The sequence below is a fragment of the Apis mellifera genome, linkage group LG13, assembly GCF_003254395.2.
Source record: "Apis mellifera strain DH4 linkage group LG13, Amel_HAv3.1, whole genome shotgun sequence".
NCBI classification, from domain to species: domain Eukaryota; kingdom Metazoa; phylum Arthropoda; class Insecta; order Hymenoptera; family Apidae; genus Apis; species Apis mellifera.
The window spans coordinates 4,849,385-4,866,657 of NC_037650.1; the positions used below are offsets into that span (position 1 = coordinate 4,849,385).

At 40.6% G+C, this 17,273-nt stretch overlaps 3 protein-coding genes across 3 annotated transcripts; all 3 read right to left on the reverse strand.

Annotated features, from left to right (window-relative positions):
• Positions 1-1,655: 1,655 nt before the first annotated feature.
• LOC409962 (loricrin) lies at positions 1,656-4,404 on the reverse strand (the record flags this gene model as incomplete). Its single annotated transcript, XM_393452.7, has 2 exons — positions 1,656-3,478; positions 4,042-4,404. Coding segments are annotated over 2 exons (879 nt in total), but the record flags the coding sequence as incomplete, so codon positions are not given.
• Positions 4,405-13,807: 9,403 nt separating this feature from the next.
• LOC724899 (lysozyme) lies at positions 13,808-15,323 on the reverse strand. Its single transcript, XM_026444741.1, has 2 exons — positions 14,598-15,323; positions 13,808-14,469 (listed from the first exon to the last, which is right to left on the reverse strand). Exon 1 carries the CDS (start codon positions 15,070-15,072, stop codon positions 14,641-14,643), a length of 432 nt encoding a protein of 143 aa, XP_026300526.1. The 5' UTR covers positions 15,073-15,323; the 3' UTR covers positions 13,808-14,469; positions 14,598-14,640.
• Positions 15,324-15,812: 489 nt separating this feature from the next.
• On the reverse strand, positions 15,813-16,677 carry LOC113218576 (lysozyme-like). Its single transcript, XM_026444740.1, has one exon. The coding sequence runs from the start codon at positions 16,429-16,431 to the stop codon at positions 15,961-15,963; it is 471 nt and encodes a 156-aa protein (XP_026300525.1). The 5' UTR covers positions 16,432-16,677; the 3' UTR covers positions 15,813-15,960.
• Positions 16,678-17,273: the final 596 nt, after the last annotated feature.

The window sequence follows — 17,273 nt, forward strand, 5'->3', positions numbered from 1 at the left end:
CGTGGTACATACGTAAGTCTTCTTTCTAGAATGGCTGAATCGAAATTGATATTTCGATTTTCTCATGGTTAGCTAAAAAATAATACTTTCTCGATTTCGAATATTTCTTTGTGAAAATTATTAAAAAGACAATGAAATACGGAGGATAATTTTGATCGTTCAACAATCGCACATCGATGTCAAAACGTGCAACTGGAATTTTTTCTTGCGAGAGACCAGATGGCGAGCATAAAAAAACGACAGCTTAGTAACAAAGTTACCAAGCTGATGTTTCGATCGCTGCAAATCGCGAGGAATGATTCTACGAGAGAATAGATTGGAAGCAATATAATCCTCCTGTTTCTCTCGTTCAACAACTTCCGCTCTTTCGATATTAATTTTTCATTGTCTATTATATCTTCTAAGCATCGAATATATGCTTGATTTGATTTCTGAAAAGCGTGCATTGTATCTCCGTTGCACAAAACCTGCAAGATTTAACCGCAACAGAGATATAATGCACTTTTCAGAAATTAAAAAAAAAAAAATTATGTAGAATAGAGAAACATCTCGGCGTAATGATTTAATTTAACTCTAATACAGGGTTTGCGATATATTCCTCGTCATAGTGTGTTTAATTGCACTAGCCTCGCATTGTGAGATGATTACTCAATTTCTGCTTGTCCCGATTACTCAATTTCTAATTACTTGATTTGCAGCGAACTCGATCGGATCGAGATTATTTCGAGCATCAGTCAGAATTTCCCGTATAAATATATTATCGATTCAATTATACTTTCAATTAGATGTATCTTAATAGATGCATTCGTCCATTCCTCTCGCGATACAAATCTCATAAGGCACGGACGTTGAGCTTCTCCAATGGAGGAAATTCTCATGGCTGACTTAATAAATCTGTTACGTGTTACCGATTGCATAAACAATGAAATCTAAACACACGTAAGCGATTTAATGCGGCGTATCACAACTCATTACTCATCCTTTAAACGTTTTCATTACAGTTGTATATTATAACGAATCGCATTTGTGCAAAAGTTTCCGGTAATTTTTGATAAATTGCATTTCCCAACTCTGGTCTGCTATGGAATTTTTATTTTAATTTCGCCTTCGAAAATATCGCCTTCCATCATTTGCTTCTCGAAAAGAAATATTCAAATTGAATAGTTAAATTGAGAGTACGAGTAAAATGTTGAACAACTCGAGAGGCGAGTAGAATAGCGAGGCGAAACCACTTTCGAATCCCTGACCGATGTCCAGACTTCTTCGGCCTGCTTTGCGAGCATCTGTTAAACGCTGGTCGTGAGAATTGACGTCATGTCCAGGCTGGAGAAGCTCGTGTGCCCCTCGGGAAGGGAGGAGGGAACTGAACCGTTGGTTCTGATCGGTGCAGTGAAAGGAGAAAGGCGGCCGATGGACAAAAAGGAAAAGAAAAATTGATCGTCTTTAAAGGAGGAGGAGGAGGAGGAAGAGGAGGAGGAATATTCACGTAGCTGCGGGCGAACACCCAGGGGTCACGAGTGGATCGGGACCTAGAATAAAGATCGAAGATCGTAAGATTCGAAAAGAGAGGAGAGATGGGAAAGAGAAATTAAGAACAAGGAAAGAAGTGGCGAGAGGTGGAGAGAAGTACACGAAGATGAAATTGAACGCAGGTGGTTGTTTCAACGGTGGCGACGTTTTTTTTTATTTTTTTCTACAAAAAAGCCTTTATACAAGTATAAAAAAATGCGTGGTTAAGGAGTAGCGTTTAAGACATATAAAAAATATAATGTATCTGTGTGTTTACGTGTATACTTGTGTCAGCGTCCGCTACGTTTCTCGATTTTTCATTTTCTTTTAATCCTTTTTTTTTTCTTCTTTTCTTCCTTTTTTCTCTTCTTTAATTATTCAATAGGTTAGGCATCATTGATCCTTCTTGGAATAACGGTTAGGCCAGATTCGATGACGTACGCGTTCAGTTCCTCCTCGTACTCTTGGATGACGTAGCGTACGCTGTGGAAAGCGTGTAAATTGTATTTACAAGGCGCTTCTATGCGCCGATCACGGCTTCGACTTCGGCTCCGGCACCACGGCTACATGCCATTTCGAAGTCATAACGAATGGTGGTAACATTGAATCTCTTTTGAGATCGTTTTCTACAGTAGTTTGTTTCTTTTCCTTTTTTTTTCTTTTCTCTTTTTTTTTTCTTTTTTCTTTTTGCGACAACTCATTTTTATCACTTGGTACGTTAGATCCCCCCGTGGATCCGACCGCGACGACGATGATTTTGGTAATACGATAAACGAAACGACACCCCGTCGACTCTCGGATCGTTAAATCTGGTAGGTGAACGGTCGTTCGAACCGTTTCAAGTTCACTCCACGAGCCCTGACCCGTTGAAGCGACGACCTTTTTATTCCTCAACGAGCCAAAGACCTGGAGTTTTCGTAAAGTTTTTTGCCCTTCCAGCACGCACGCCCGCGATTCCTTCGAGGATCATGGCCCGTTGAAGCGACGACGATTTGATTTCAACGAAACAGGATCCTTTGGAATCCCTGCTCGATGTTACCTTGTACGTGCATCCGTTGTGATCTTATTTTTCTCTCCCCTCCTCCCCTGAGAATCCTGACAACGTCGAACGACCACGATGTTCGAAAATAGCATCTATCTTCTAATATTCCTCTTAACGATTTATCCGTCTTACGACCATCTTCCGAGCGGAAGAAGTTGGAGAGAAGAAGAATTCGTGCATCTCGTTTGTAAAAAAAAGATCTTACTATCGATCGAGCAATCCTGGTTTCTCTTCTCTTTGATCGGCCTTGTTGCTGCTTTCGTTGATCGAATATCGGCTCGGAAGATGATCGCGGTGGTCGACGCGGTGCCTCCACTCGCTCTCTCCCTTTCGCTCCTTCCCTTTCTCTCTCTCTCTCTCTCTCACTCTCCCATCATCCAATCCGCATTTGTATAGTCCGGTGATCCGCATTTAGTACGGTGCACCGTAGCTACCGCTTGGTCTGCTCGGTACCCCGTAGCTTCCGCTCGGGCCGCTTGGATATCCGCCAGGCGCATGGCTCACTTGGTTGAACTGGGCCACCTGGATGGCCTGCCTGATCCCATCGAGATCTATTCCTACCACGCGGGTCTGGTAACTCGGTACACCGTAGGACGAGCTTGGCACACCGTATTGGGAGGATGGGGCGCCGTAGCTCGAGCTAGGGGCGTAACCACCGCCGATTCCACCTCCGAATCCGCTGTTCTGCTCTTCCCTCAGCAGTATCTGACGGATCTGCTCGAGCAACGCGCCGTCGATCGATGCTCCCTCGCTGGTTTGATAGCCGGTCGACACCGAGGTGTATCCACCACCCCCGCCGTGCGAGAAACCACCGCCACCGCCGCCGCCACCACCGAAGGAATAACCACCACCCCCCGATGGTCTGCTGTAGCTGTAGCCGGACGGTGGTTCCGCGAGGGCGAACCCTGCTAGACCGACTATTATACACTGGAAAAGAGAGAAAGAAAGAAAGAAAATGAAAAGGTATTGCGATAAGTTTCGATAAAGCTCGTCGAAAAAAAAGTGAAACGTAGTAATCCCTGCGAGAAAGTAAGTCTCTGGGAGTAAGTAGTCCGAAAAAGATTTGGAGATCCAGAGACGGTCGAGCGAAAGAAAATTCGAAACCGTTACGATCATCGAAGCGTGATTGGTTTGAAGGAAAGAGAAGCCGCGCGATTCGAGAGGGAAAGCAGCAACGCGAGATATCGAAGTCTTTAACTCATGGAAACTCATGCTGCTTGGATAAAGTAATCGATCGGGTAGTACGTAATCCTAAAATAAGAAAGATTATTAGAATTTTCGGGCTAATGATAATGGAATGTTTGACATGTTTGATAGAAATCGAGGACACCGACCACTTTTAAACCGAGCATCCCGCAGGTTTCACTTTTCGAAAAGATAATCTACACTTAGTCCATGCACTCTCACACTCTCTCTCTCTCTCGCTCTCTCTCTCTCGCTTATTTTCTCTCCGACTCGGGATAATATTTAAGAGAATTTATCGTGCTTACCGCGATCAGAGGATTCATGTCGGCTTCTGCGATGCCGCTCTGTTCTGTGACTCTGTGCAAGGTAGACCAGGGTCCTTTATACTCCACGAGAAGCAGGGGGATACTTGAAGCCCCCACGTAGAAGAAGAGACGGGGGCCTCTCGAGTGAGAGTAATTCAGCTGTGAGACGATTCTCTCTTCCCCTCCCTCTCCGCGCCACCCCTCTGTCCTTTCAATTGTGTTCGTCTCTCTCTCTCTCCGACGAACGATACACCTAGCCCCATCCTCCTCGCTCGTCCACCGATTCCTCGACCCTCTGCCTTCGGGAATAGCCGAATTTGGACGATCCAAACGCGTTGCGAAACGCTCTTCTTCTCTGCCTCGTCACGATATCCATTGTGGATCCGCGTCCTAGACCTAGACTCTTGATACACATACGATAGTGCCTCGAAATCGTCGGATGATTTCACAAAATCTTAACTTTTTAAGTCGATCTTGGTAAAAACGATCTTGGCCCGGTTCCTTTCTTCGTAATTAGCGTGGCGCAATAATTTCTTCGAAGAAATTTCAACGAAATTGTTCAATTATTGGACAATTTTGATATTTCTTTGTTTTATTCTTCTTCTTTTTTTTTTTCCTCACGATAAAGTGTTGTAAATCTTGCGGTTGCGAAAAGATGTTGTTTGTACGTTTCGTCGTCAAACTTCTGGCGCAATCGTCCAAGTTCTAATTCGAGATCGATCGATGCGTGTTAAGTACGAATCGATGCTACCAAATCTTGTTAAAATTTCTATTTGTATTCTGCTGATATCTTCATCGACTAGCCACCGTCTATTAAGATTGAATAATAAACGACGCGTGCATTTCAAGGAATACAAATATTACTTATGCTTGAACAAATATAACTAAAGGAAAAGTTGCTGGATTCTCGAATAATTTTAATTTTCTTCCGTTTAAACGGAAAGATCTTTAGATTCTGCGTGGATTGATCGGATAAAATTTCCCTTTATTTCGTCGAAATATCCATAAATTTTTCCCGTAAGGAAAATTTCACTCCAATATCTCGTTCGATAATACAACCAACCGATCCAAGCCACGGAACGGATATCTCATAACCAATTTCCGCGTATTCTCGTCGAACCCGTTTCGTTTTTAGAGCACAGGAAGCAGTGATATTTCATTTTCACTTTAATTCTGTTAAATAATCTATCGCTCTACTTTTACGAGTTCGTGTCAATACGAGTATTCGTACGACACGATAAAAACACGATTTGAAAATTCGTCAATGAATCGTGACGATTCCACGAAACTCGTGAGATACGGATCATTAACAGGATCATTAACGTCATTAATTCGCACGATTCTTTTGTGCCCATTTTTACGTAACAAGTAATACGTGTATTCGAATGTATCCTCGAAAGGCACCCGTTAGATGACCGATTACTGATCTCCAAGGGGAGAGTATCAGGAAGAAAAGTAACCGACTGTCGATGCCTCGTGTAGGTCCCTCGAGCGTAACCTCTTCGCTGTTCGTTTTGCCTGGTCAACATGCGCTCGCTGCAGATAAATCTGCAAAGATGCACGGTTAAACGCAGAATAACGATCGGATGATTTCGAATATACAGTTGTCCACGAACGGTGGATCCGCGCAAAAGTGATGGTGGCCACGAAACGAATGGGAAAACGCTTTCTTCGTCGTAGAATTTAATTATGCGGCTCGTGAACTCTCGACCCACTTCTTGATACGATCCGATCCGATGTTCCTGTCATCCTTCGCCTCTTCCTTCGCCTCTGTGCACCGGGTTCGCGCCATTTCCGGTGCGTCCTTCGCTCGCACTCCGCTCCGTGGTTACGTTAGCTTTTTCACGTCTCTTGTTCGAGAGAACGTTCGATTGTAACGAGAGAGTTGTGATTCGTTTTTCACTCGGAAAAGCAAACGTGTATTTCGTAAATCTTACGTGTCGATAAAGGATAAATTATCGGCGAGGAAAACAGGAAATTGGACGTTTTCTCGTTCCTTTTGTCGATTTTTTAATTCGTAATAAGGGAAGTCGGTAAAATTGCAGCGTTACGAAACGTGTATGCGCGCACACACACATACACATGTATATGTATCTGAGTTAAGATGCTGTTTCTTTATGAAAAAAATACCATCGATCAACGCTCCGCGTGGATAATTTAATTTAAATCCACGCACAGTTATCTTCGTGTTTATTTGCCTCGAGTATTTTTTTTCTCTTTTTTATTCGGTTCACATTTCATCCGAAATTTTTCTGATAAAATAACGTTCCCCCCTCGATGGCTCGTTATTTCATCTTTATTAAACGGCCGAGTAATACGCATCGGTGTACGTACAAGGGATTGGAATGAAGTTTCGATATTCGAACGTGTGGATATTAAATCCGAACGATAAAGAAACGATAAATAGCTTGTTGCAATGTATATATATACTATGTATCTCGCCGTTTCTTCTTGCACGGCAATTTATCCAGATATATTTTAAACGAATTGTAGACGAGAGAAAGCCAAAGCTGCGGAGGTGGAGGATCGAATATCCCTTTGCATTTCATTACAAAACTATGCGTACGAATCGATCGTTTTCGAGTTTATCTTTAACCTCGGCCGGGAATATCCTTCAAATTGCATTCTTCTTCGTAATTATACCTTTCCTCGAATCATCAATTACTCGTATCGTGAGCGTGAAATTGGTTAAACATTTTTCAAACCGAGGAGGAGGGGGGCACACGCACACGAATACACGGACGCACTTCTCCTCTTTCTCGTCTCGTGTCCGAAAAGGAAAAGTGAGGAGACGTTGACCTACTTCTCGGAATGATACAAGCGGTGAAATATATATCGTATCGAGGAAGGGTATCGAAGAACCGGGTCGAGGATTAAAAGGCGAGGATTAGCCGGACGGTGGACGCGCGTGCAAAAATTTCGATTTCCTCGAACGCCTGCCGGCTATCCATCCCGTCGATCTCGATGTTTCGTATAATATTCTCGAGCCCTCGAGTCACGTCCTCTCCTGCTGCTGCTGCATCCGAGTTTCTCGGATATTAATGTTGCAGGGTCGCGCGAAAGAAGGGGGAATCCGTGGAGCCTGGGGCTTGACTTTCGCTCGTCCGTTACAGCTTCTCTCGAGATCGGCCCTCTTCCTCCTCGGAGGTTGTTTAGTCCGTTACGTTTTTATTCCCATCCCGGATGGATCGGCCTGATCCAACAATCGAATCGCTTCCCTCGAATCGCTTCAAAAGAGAAAAGAACACGTTCGTCGAACAGCGTGTTTTATGGGCTTGCAGAGTTTCATCCGGAGGATTGGTTTCACGGTTATCCAACTTTTATGGGATACATCCTGCGCACCAACTTTCTTCGCGAGATAAAAGCCATAGTCAGGGATAATTAACAATTTCCCATGATTTTTATTAATTGTTTTATCAATTGTTTTTATTAATTGTTTGTAACATAATCGGGACTTTCACGGTATCTTTTTCTTTTTTTTTTTGGACGAAATTTACATCACAAAAATATATCTTATAAATATCGAACGAGGAGGGAAAGAAAGCATTTACTGCTTGGCCTTGGTCTTCGGTTAACCCGAAAGAAAGATCGTATAAATTTTGTCGAGCATTATGTAAAGCAGATTATTTTCGATTGGCCAAGCAAGCGAGAGAATTTCGTTGATTTTCTCGAAGTTTTTTCGAGGAATAGAAACTTGCGCGCTCCGGCCTGTCTGCGGCCCGATACTTCCTCGACGCTTTATCTTGAGAATGATCGTATGATCGAGGAGGACGCAATGGGAATCCCGCGAAAAAAAGTCTAACATCGTAACGAAATCGCGTGTAATCAGCGTGAGGTGAAAGGCTGAATTCGAAGTGAAAGGTGAAGGGAAAATTATTTTTATATTTATATGGTACTCGAGAAAATTTGGTACTCGTTAAGAGCTTGGCTTGATTGTGTCGGTGGTGTCATTTTTCTAATCAGATTTCCACTCGATCGTGGAATCGTTGGTAACACGTTTGCATAGTAATAATGGGTATAAACTATGCAAACAATGGCGGGAACGTCGGTGGAATACTTGACACATTAGCATGCTAATAAGAATATTTGAGTCACGTAAATATTTGTCGCGCATCGATTCAATTATATTTCGCCTTCGCGGTAAAACGAATAATCGAAAATAGACGACTTTGGAAATTTCCAATGATTCATAAATATATCTAGATTTTCTTGCGCCACTTACGTGATAAATCGAATACGAGTTTTTTTGTCGTCGCTTGGATTAAATTAAGACGGATCGAGGACAATTTTTCTTTCTTTTTTTTTTCTTCCTTTCTTTCCCTCCTCTTTTTTTCTCTGATTCACGATAGAGGAACAAATTTTCAAAGATGATCCGACGATTACGTTTGGGAGGGAGTCGGTGTGAAAGAATGATCCGTGCTACGTAGCTCGTTAGCGATGTGCAGGTAACTGAGGCAGGCTGTACGATTACGCAAAATTGCTCACGGGAAACGGAGTGAGCCTGCGTTTAATCGTTGCACAAGAAAGGATGCCTCCCTTCCCTAACTGTAACTAAACCGCAATACAAATCGTGCGTTAAAACGTTTATTTTCCACATATCCCGAATACGAAGATTTTTACCTCGATTACATCGGGAAGAGAACGGAAAAATTCGAAACTTATATTTAAAATATCCCATGCTCGTATGAAAGTTTGGTTGGCTCGTTTCACCTGCAGCATCAGAGGGAGTCGGGATCCGGATGATGAAAGTGGCCGTGTACAGTGGACGAATTTGATTCGTTCTAAGGTAATCGGGCACGGTGAAACCCGGCAAGGATATAAAATGACCTCATCGTTCTCGAAAGAAATTGGTATACGAGATGGACGTATATATATACCGGGTTATATATTGTGAGAGCCCGGCTAAACTCGCAACATGGTTAATGAGAAGTGTTGTGTGTTTCGCGTATCTTGCCCGTTACATCGTCGCGATGTTTATCGAAACAAGAACGAAACGTTGATCGCGGATTGGTCGAAAACCGGCGGAAGGCAAATTACGACGGTATATTCTCGGCAATAAAGAAACGACAAAAACAGAATTTTTATCCTCGGTTGAAACAGCGAAATGAAAGATATATAATAACGGCGACAAAAGGAGCTAATCTCCTTCGCCTTCCTTTATTTGCATATGAATATATCGTCGGGATTTATTTCGCGTCGGTTGGAAATCGTAATTAATAACTTCCGGACCGATTTTCATTCATAAATTATAAAAATTTCTCTCCTCGCTAATCGATGCTGTGTCGAAATCCCGAAATGATTTGTATCGAATCTTACACAATGGTGATTGTTGCTCGTTCAATATATATATATATATATATATATATATATATATATATATATATATAAAAATTACAGTATCGCACAATGATATCCATCGGGCAAAGGCCGGCAATACCGTGGCCAAACGTCCTAGAAGAGCGTCACGAACATCTTCCCATGTACGTAATTATCACCGTGGTATGTGAAAACTGGAGAAACTCTTCCGGTTGGTTTATACCGGTCGAGCCAGGTCGGAATAGAACGCGAACCCATCTAATTTTTCAGCACCCATCGCATCGTTTAATAACATCCGTACCAGATCTTACCAGAGCTATTCTCCTCTCTCTCTTTCTCTCTCTCTTTCTCTCTCTCTTTTAATCATTTGATTAGAGAAGAGAATGGCGGCAATTACCCGAGCTACTTTCCTCGTGGCAAAGTTTCCTCAATTTTGTTACTAAACAGGCTTGAAAAATTATCGTCTTATATAATGTTTAATTGATACTTTTTTTTCGAAGTAATTTAGAGGATCGTAATTAAGAGGAGGAATTAAGGAAAGAAACGAAGAGGAAACACACACTCTCGAAAATATCTTTTTTTGCGTTTCGTTGGAAAACGTGGGACTTGAGGATTATAAATAATAGATTTTTTTATCTTCGATGATTAAAAGATCGATCGAAATGATAGATAACGATAATCGAATTCAATGTTTCCCAAGAAATATAATGCTATTATTTCTGTTAAAATCAATAAATTTCGTCATATTTTATAAATCTTATCGTGGCACCGGGTATAAAATTATAATTGTAAATTTGTCTTTTGGGAAGGAGAGTGAGAAAGATAGAGACGTGTTAATTTATTCAAGAATTTCATTCCTCTCCGCTTTTACTGCAGACGTTATACGAGATCGATCGTTGGATCGCGCGATACCGTTAATTTCACGAGATTCTTTTTGACACTGTTTCGCGAATTTAAGGAATTCATTATTGTCCCTGCTACGCGGCTCGAATCCGCGTTAAGCGTGTAGGGGGAGGAAGGGGAATTTGTTGTGTTCTCTCCTTTCGCTTCTTTCTAATCAGCTTGGCACCGTTTTAATCTCGCCGCTTTCCTTTCCGGCTCAAAATGCTTATTTGGCACGGCGTAACGTCCATTAAAATGCCTACTTTGCCATCTTTCATGCCCGCTATACATACTTTTACCACCTTCGCGTCGCGTCATTTGCACACACTTAATTTATCTCTAAAACTTCTCTCTTCTTTACGTAAACGTGGTTATCGCGTAACCACACGTGATCACAATCGTTCCCTCGATTAATCAATTATCTGGTTTAATCGAAGATCGGTATAGGAGTAACGAAACGGTTTCGAGGCAAGAAACCGATCTCTGAGAAAACGTCCTAACGATCTCTAGAGAATGAATCCAATTATCAGAGGGGGGTCGCTGGTTTATCGGGCCGCTTTCTTCGTAAAAGGCACGGAGGAGCGACCTTTGCAGAGGTCGCTTAAACGACGCTCGAGTTTCACCGGCACGCTTCATCCCACGCGTTTGCCTCACCGAATCTCGTTTATACCTCGATCGACCGATCCTCGCGCACTTCCTTCTTCCTGCGAAGAAGGGGGCAGATCACGACAAGGAGGAACAACCCGCTCGCTCGACCGTGTGCTCCGTGCGAAACGTCGAAAATTGCCGGGTTCACGAGGAAATACGAGAGGTGATCGTAATCCATCACCGTTCGTAATTCGGGATAACCGTTTGATACGAAAGAGAGAAAGAGAGAGAGAGTAATTCGTGATCTTCGCGTGTCTCGTCGACGAGAGGAGAAGGTAGATTCCTGTATCGAGAGTGTGTATGATCGGTGAGGATGAGTTTCCAGCATAGTCGAATGGTGGATCGTTTCACGTAATGGTTTATACCTCTCGCGCAAATCGCGTAGAAAGTTGTGATAAGAAAAGAAGTTGGTGAAGTTGTCGCCGGGGAGATTCTGTGCCGTCCAAGATTCGTTTCAGAGACGGCGTCCACAAGGCGTCTCACCGCTTTATGAACGAATACGTGTCATTCAAGAATGTCTCGCGTTAAATTGCAACAAAAACCTTGTTAATATTCATCAAACGTTGTTCCGTTATTCAACCGTAATTCAACGGGGGAAATGCGACACGTGCACCAGGTTTTATCGCATACACGACATCCGATGCAAACAACACCGACTCATGATTTATCGCGGTTATCGTATATGATTATGCACAGTTCTTACATAGTCGGCGAGGATCGTAGATTTACAATTTTTCACATCTTTTGTCAAGAACTGATTGACTAACCTATTAATAAATCATCGACTGTTCTTAATAACCATCATTTCTATGCACGATCATTATCGATTATAGTTTTCGATTGGCATCGCGTTACGTAAGTTTTATCATGGGATTCCAATCACGTCGTGTAATGAATATATCGAACGAGGCTTCCTATTCCCAGAGGAGACACGATTATAATCCCTCGAATGGATTATACGAATGGATCTCTTAGGAATTGGAGAGAAACAAAAGGTCGATCAAATGACGAACGATGGATAATTATCCTAGATTGGATACGAATGGATCACAAATGTCCTGGGTTCGATAAATCCACGTGGATCGATGGAAGGAGGCTAGGATAAAAAAAAGAAAGAAAAAAAGAAGCATCGATGATGACCCGGGTCGCTCTCACGCGTTGTGTCTCAGCTGTTCACTTCCGCTAGTGAAAGGTGCATGCACACTCACCTGATCGTCTATGGTAAAATGCGCTTACGTACACCTACGTGCATCCTTGGTGTGCGCATCTGACTAGCCAAGTACACCTCTTCTGTCAGTAACCGGCGATGTTTGCCTGGAAAGGCAGTCTTAGATCGACGCATCACTCTGATTGAAATTCTAACGGGTGTCCCGCGGGAAAAACGATCAGATTTCTACGCGCGTGTTCAACTCGAAAGGCGAAATCAATTTCGTACGGCGTCGTATTCGCATTCGTTTAAAACTATTATTTCGCCGCTTAGAAATTCGTTCTCACGATTGAATTTACGTTCAATCCTTTTCCATGGGAAAGAATTCTATTATTAATAATAATAATAATAAAAGAAAAAAATTGGAAGAGATATCCAAGAAAGGAAACCTTCGATTTTTTTGGAAATTTTTTTGGAAGAACTTCGAATCGAATTGTAATTAAACCTGTAATTTTCTTAACGACGCAACGTGAATCTATGAATTTGTTGCGTAATCGTTTGTATTTATGGATGTGGATTTTCCCAGATGTATCTTGCAAACGCTCAATAGGAATAGAAGAGGCGACGATCGATTTTAAGGAGAAAAAGAGAAATGCGGAAAAAGACGGAATGATCGTTCAAGAGAGAGACTGTTCTTTCATAGAGATACATACAGTATTTCTTTCTTTTCTTTTTTTTTTCTTCTTCCTTTTTTTCTCTCCATCTTCTTTTATTATGAAAACGTTAACTCGCGTATCGATAACCAACGGTGTACTTGACATTTTGACGAGTGTCAATTGCGCAATCATTTTGATGGCTCGTAACCTCGGTGATTACGGTTTCAATGACATCCTATCTGAAACCCTGCCCGTTTTCAGCCAACTTCATCCTTGACAAGCGCGAACTTCCAACCGATATCTCTACTCCAATTTTTCTCAAGAATCACGGTAATTTATATATTTTTGATCCGCCTACGTGACTTTCATAAAGTCGGCCCGTTATCGAAAGCGTTTGGCCTGCAGCCTGATATCGCTTGAAATGAAAATCATTTTTTTGAAAGAGCGTACATCGCGATACTTTCCCCGAGCATAAAAATGAAATCGGGAAGAACGTTGCTCAGTCTTGTCACGATACGTTTTGTAATTCTAATAGTCGGAATTTCTAAACCATTTTATTTCGACCGATTCGGTCTGCCAAGTGGAGCGGCTTGTTCAAAGATGATGCCGATTTCTTGCATCATTTTATTGGCCTAATTCCAGTCGATTTGTATTCATATTTGGGAAACAATCCTTTCGTCCGCTTGTGCAACTTTTCTACACGCTTTTCGTAGAGTGAATACGAAAAAGTACGAATCTCTTGCTCCTCTACCCAATTAATAGATTCGTAGACGAGCGCAGTAATGATTACTGCGTTTCATGCTGTAGAATCTTATGTAATTTCATTTGATAAATCCGTCAACATGTTTGTGGAAATTCTCATCGCATTATCTGATTATGTCGGTTTCCAAGAAACGTTCGATAAAAATATTCCAGACGGCAATAATAATTTTTCTCCTTCCGATAGATAAATCAATATATATATATATATATATATATATATATATATATATATATATATATATAAACGATAATCTCATACACTGTTTAATCGTAATTAAGAAACTATCGTAATAATTGAAGAAATAATTGACACTTAATCTATTTTATATATTATTGAGATAAACTAACGCTCAAGTTACGAGCATAAAATCATATATTTCATACACGTAGTAATTTTTACAGAATCATATGTGGAAATGAATGTTGTAAAAATAGACGGTATCGGTATACGTGATTTCTAAGGCGTTTATCAAAGTCTAATAAATCATAGATATATCATATTACGTAGCGTAATATGTATTTTTTTTCATTTACAAACATTCAAACATGATTTCTAAATTATTTCATTGGATAACGATGATACGATGTAAGAGTAACAATATTAATCGAATCGATTCCATAATCTCATCGCAGTACCTTAAAATGGATTGAATAGAAATAGCAGAATAAATGAGAAAATTTTTAATGAAAATAATTAATAATTCTTTGGTTTGATAAATAGCATCCTATCTCATTTAACTTTATCGAGGATCAATATGATTTCCGGAACAAATAAAATTTGTATATTAAAATTATCAAGATTGGTGAAGAAGAGAAAGAGTGGAAGACTAGTAGAAAAACAGCTAATGATTCACTTACAATAAGGATTATTATTATTAACAGATTTTAAAAATCAAAATTACGAAAACGATTTTTTTTTCTTCAAGAAGAAACACAATGAGAATCGATATATGAAAATTCAGGCGAGGTCCAATGTTTAATTATTAATTATTTTTACCACGTCTTTGGAAAATCCATCTGAAAAATGTAATATATCGTCATTTCAATCAAGATACTTTACAATTTTTCCCTCTTAAATTCAAAAAATTTCTCTTTTTTTTAAAAAGAGATCTCCAGATTTGTTTCACAAAAATATTTCTATTTACCTCGTTTCAAGGTACTGGCTTCGATGAAACTATATACTCGTCATCATCGTGAGCATTTCTGTATATTCGGCAAAGGCTTTTTCTTGCAATTCTTCACCCAACCATCCCACGCCTTGAACCCTTCCAAACTTTGAATCTTCTTAGCGCACGCGATATCGTCTCTGATATCGTCATTCGCGAAATCCTCGCAACGTTTTTTGCAAATGCCCCCGCTATGTCCTCTGGAACACCACTTGGCGCTGTTAATTTGGAAGATCCCGTAACTGTAGCTGGAGGCCGTCTTCGGCCCAGTTATCAAATTCGTGTTCAATCCGCTCTCGCTCTGCATCAAACAGATCCAACTGCTTATGTCGCTCCTTGAGATTCTAGCTTGTTGGAGTTGTTGCACGATTTCGCATTCCGTTAGAATTTTGCCTATCACTCGGTCGTCGATCAGAACGACGAGGAACAGCGATATCAGCCACGATTTCTTCATCTTCTCTTACGTTTGTTCCTCGATACCGACCCGTTATCGATCTATAATAATAAGACAGATCGAACGATCGTTTCGACGCGAAACACTATCGCCTGTTACTGTATGCACCGTGGCGAGGATTCGTCTTAAGTAATAGAGACGACTTGCCACGCTGCTGGTTATGTTATACTGTCGATCGATTCTGTGTATGCAATAAATCGCGTCGCAATAAATTGCACGATAAATTGTAATTTTTCTAATTGTCATCATGAAACGGAACGGTTCGACAACATGAATGTTCGCTTTGTTCCGTACCGTACATCTTTATTTTCGCCTTTATTTCGAGGTTTATTCCCGCCGGGTGAATATTATTCAATTAACTTGAAATTAATTTGAATTGTACCTTTCAACGCGTAATTGAAGACGGGATTGTTCATCGCCACAAGAGGCATGTAATATTTTTACGTTCGTCTATACGACTTGTCAGATTAGTTATTGCCCTCTAAAGTCTTTCAAACTGACACGAGAGGTTAATTATTCAAGATAATATTAGCTTCGAAAGTATCTAATCATTGGGCTATAACAAATATCGATAGATAGTTTCGCGAACTTTGTTGTCGCTGTGAACATTTTAATATTATCGTAAAAAATGATATTAAGGAGAGCCGATAAGAGTTGAGTAACCAGCGAAATTGTAAACATTCAACTCTTTTCACAAAGAGGCGGTATTATTTCAAGCTCAAGTAAGAATATTGGGAAAATAATAGATAAAACGCTTTATATTTTCATCTCTATTGAACAATTAATTATCGAATGATGGCGATGTACGAACAATCATCTTACATCATATTTGTAATTTACAATTTTCGTTAATTAACCGATACCCGATAATTCAACGACGAAGAAATTTTATTGCTCCAATTCCAATAATATTTCCAACCATCGTTTTCGTCGTTTGCAGTTTCCAATATTCGGCAACGGCTTGTTCTTGCATTTCTTCATCCAACCGTCCCACGCTTTGAATCCCTCCATAGCCTGAATCTTCTTGGCGCATTCGATATCGTCCCTTATATCGTCGTCCGCGAAATCCTCGCAACGTTTGTTGCATATCCCTCCGCTGTGCCCCCTGGAGCACCATTTCGCGCTGTTGATCTGGAAGATTCCGAAACTGTAGCTCGAGGCTGTTTTTGGACCAGTGACCAACCGTGTGTTCATTCCGCTCTCGCTCTGCATCAGGCAGACCCAGTTGCTGATGTAGGTTCTCGGGATTTGAGCTTTTTGAAGCTCTTGCACGGCTTCGCATTGAGTCAGAATCCTCGCCTCCACGTGGTTGTCGATCAAAATAGCCACAACCGGGAGAATTAAGCACAGTTTGATCATCCTTCCTTTAAGATTAATTCCTTTATTGATCGAGAAATGAACCAGGGTCGAATGATGTTCCAACTTTATCGCGTGCAATTACGGCGTAATATAAAGATTCGCACTTAAATATCACGCGACTTACTTCGCCGTTTGTGCCATACTGTGTGTCGTACAAACGACGCACGACGTCATTAAGCTTCACTGATAAATTATAATTTCCTAGGCACTGCGTGGCCGGAAATAATGTCTGTTGTCTCGTTTCTTCGTTCTTTCTTCTTTTATAGGCAATTTGGCGCCAGTCGTCTTCGAGACAGGTTGATTCGATAAATTTCCAATCAATTTGATCTATTTCTTCACGATAAATTGCTTTTTTTACTCGTATAAGTTTTAAAACTTTTTTCGTTTTACGACCGAGAAGCGCCGATAAGATTGGACATGGATTACGAATAATTGTTATTTCTCTACAACAATTAATATTTGAGCTAATTTCCGCTTCCAATTAACTAATTCGCAGCAATTTAAGGAAATGATGCCTGTAATCTTTTAAAACTTTATTAGTAGAAATTGCAGGCGAGTTATACGTATATAAATATGTATAATATGCTAATTGTAATAATTTAGTAAGATTAAAAAATTTTTTTTATACGTAGATAAATTGTAAGAGGAAGATCAAACGAATCTTATTTTTACATCTCTATGATGTATAAAGCGTTATCAGAAGAGATATTATAACGAAATACGAGGTTAATTGGAAAGATGAGACGATGTTTATTTAAGAGATTAAATGTCTTTTGAAAATTCAATATAAATTTAAAATGAGGAATTAACCATTAACTAAAGAGGATATTTATCAGGAAACG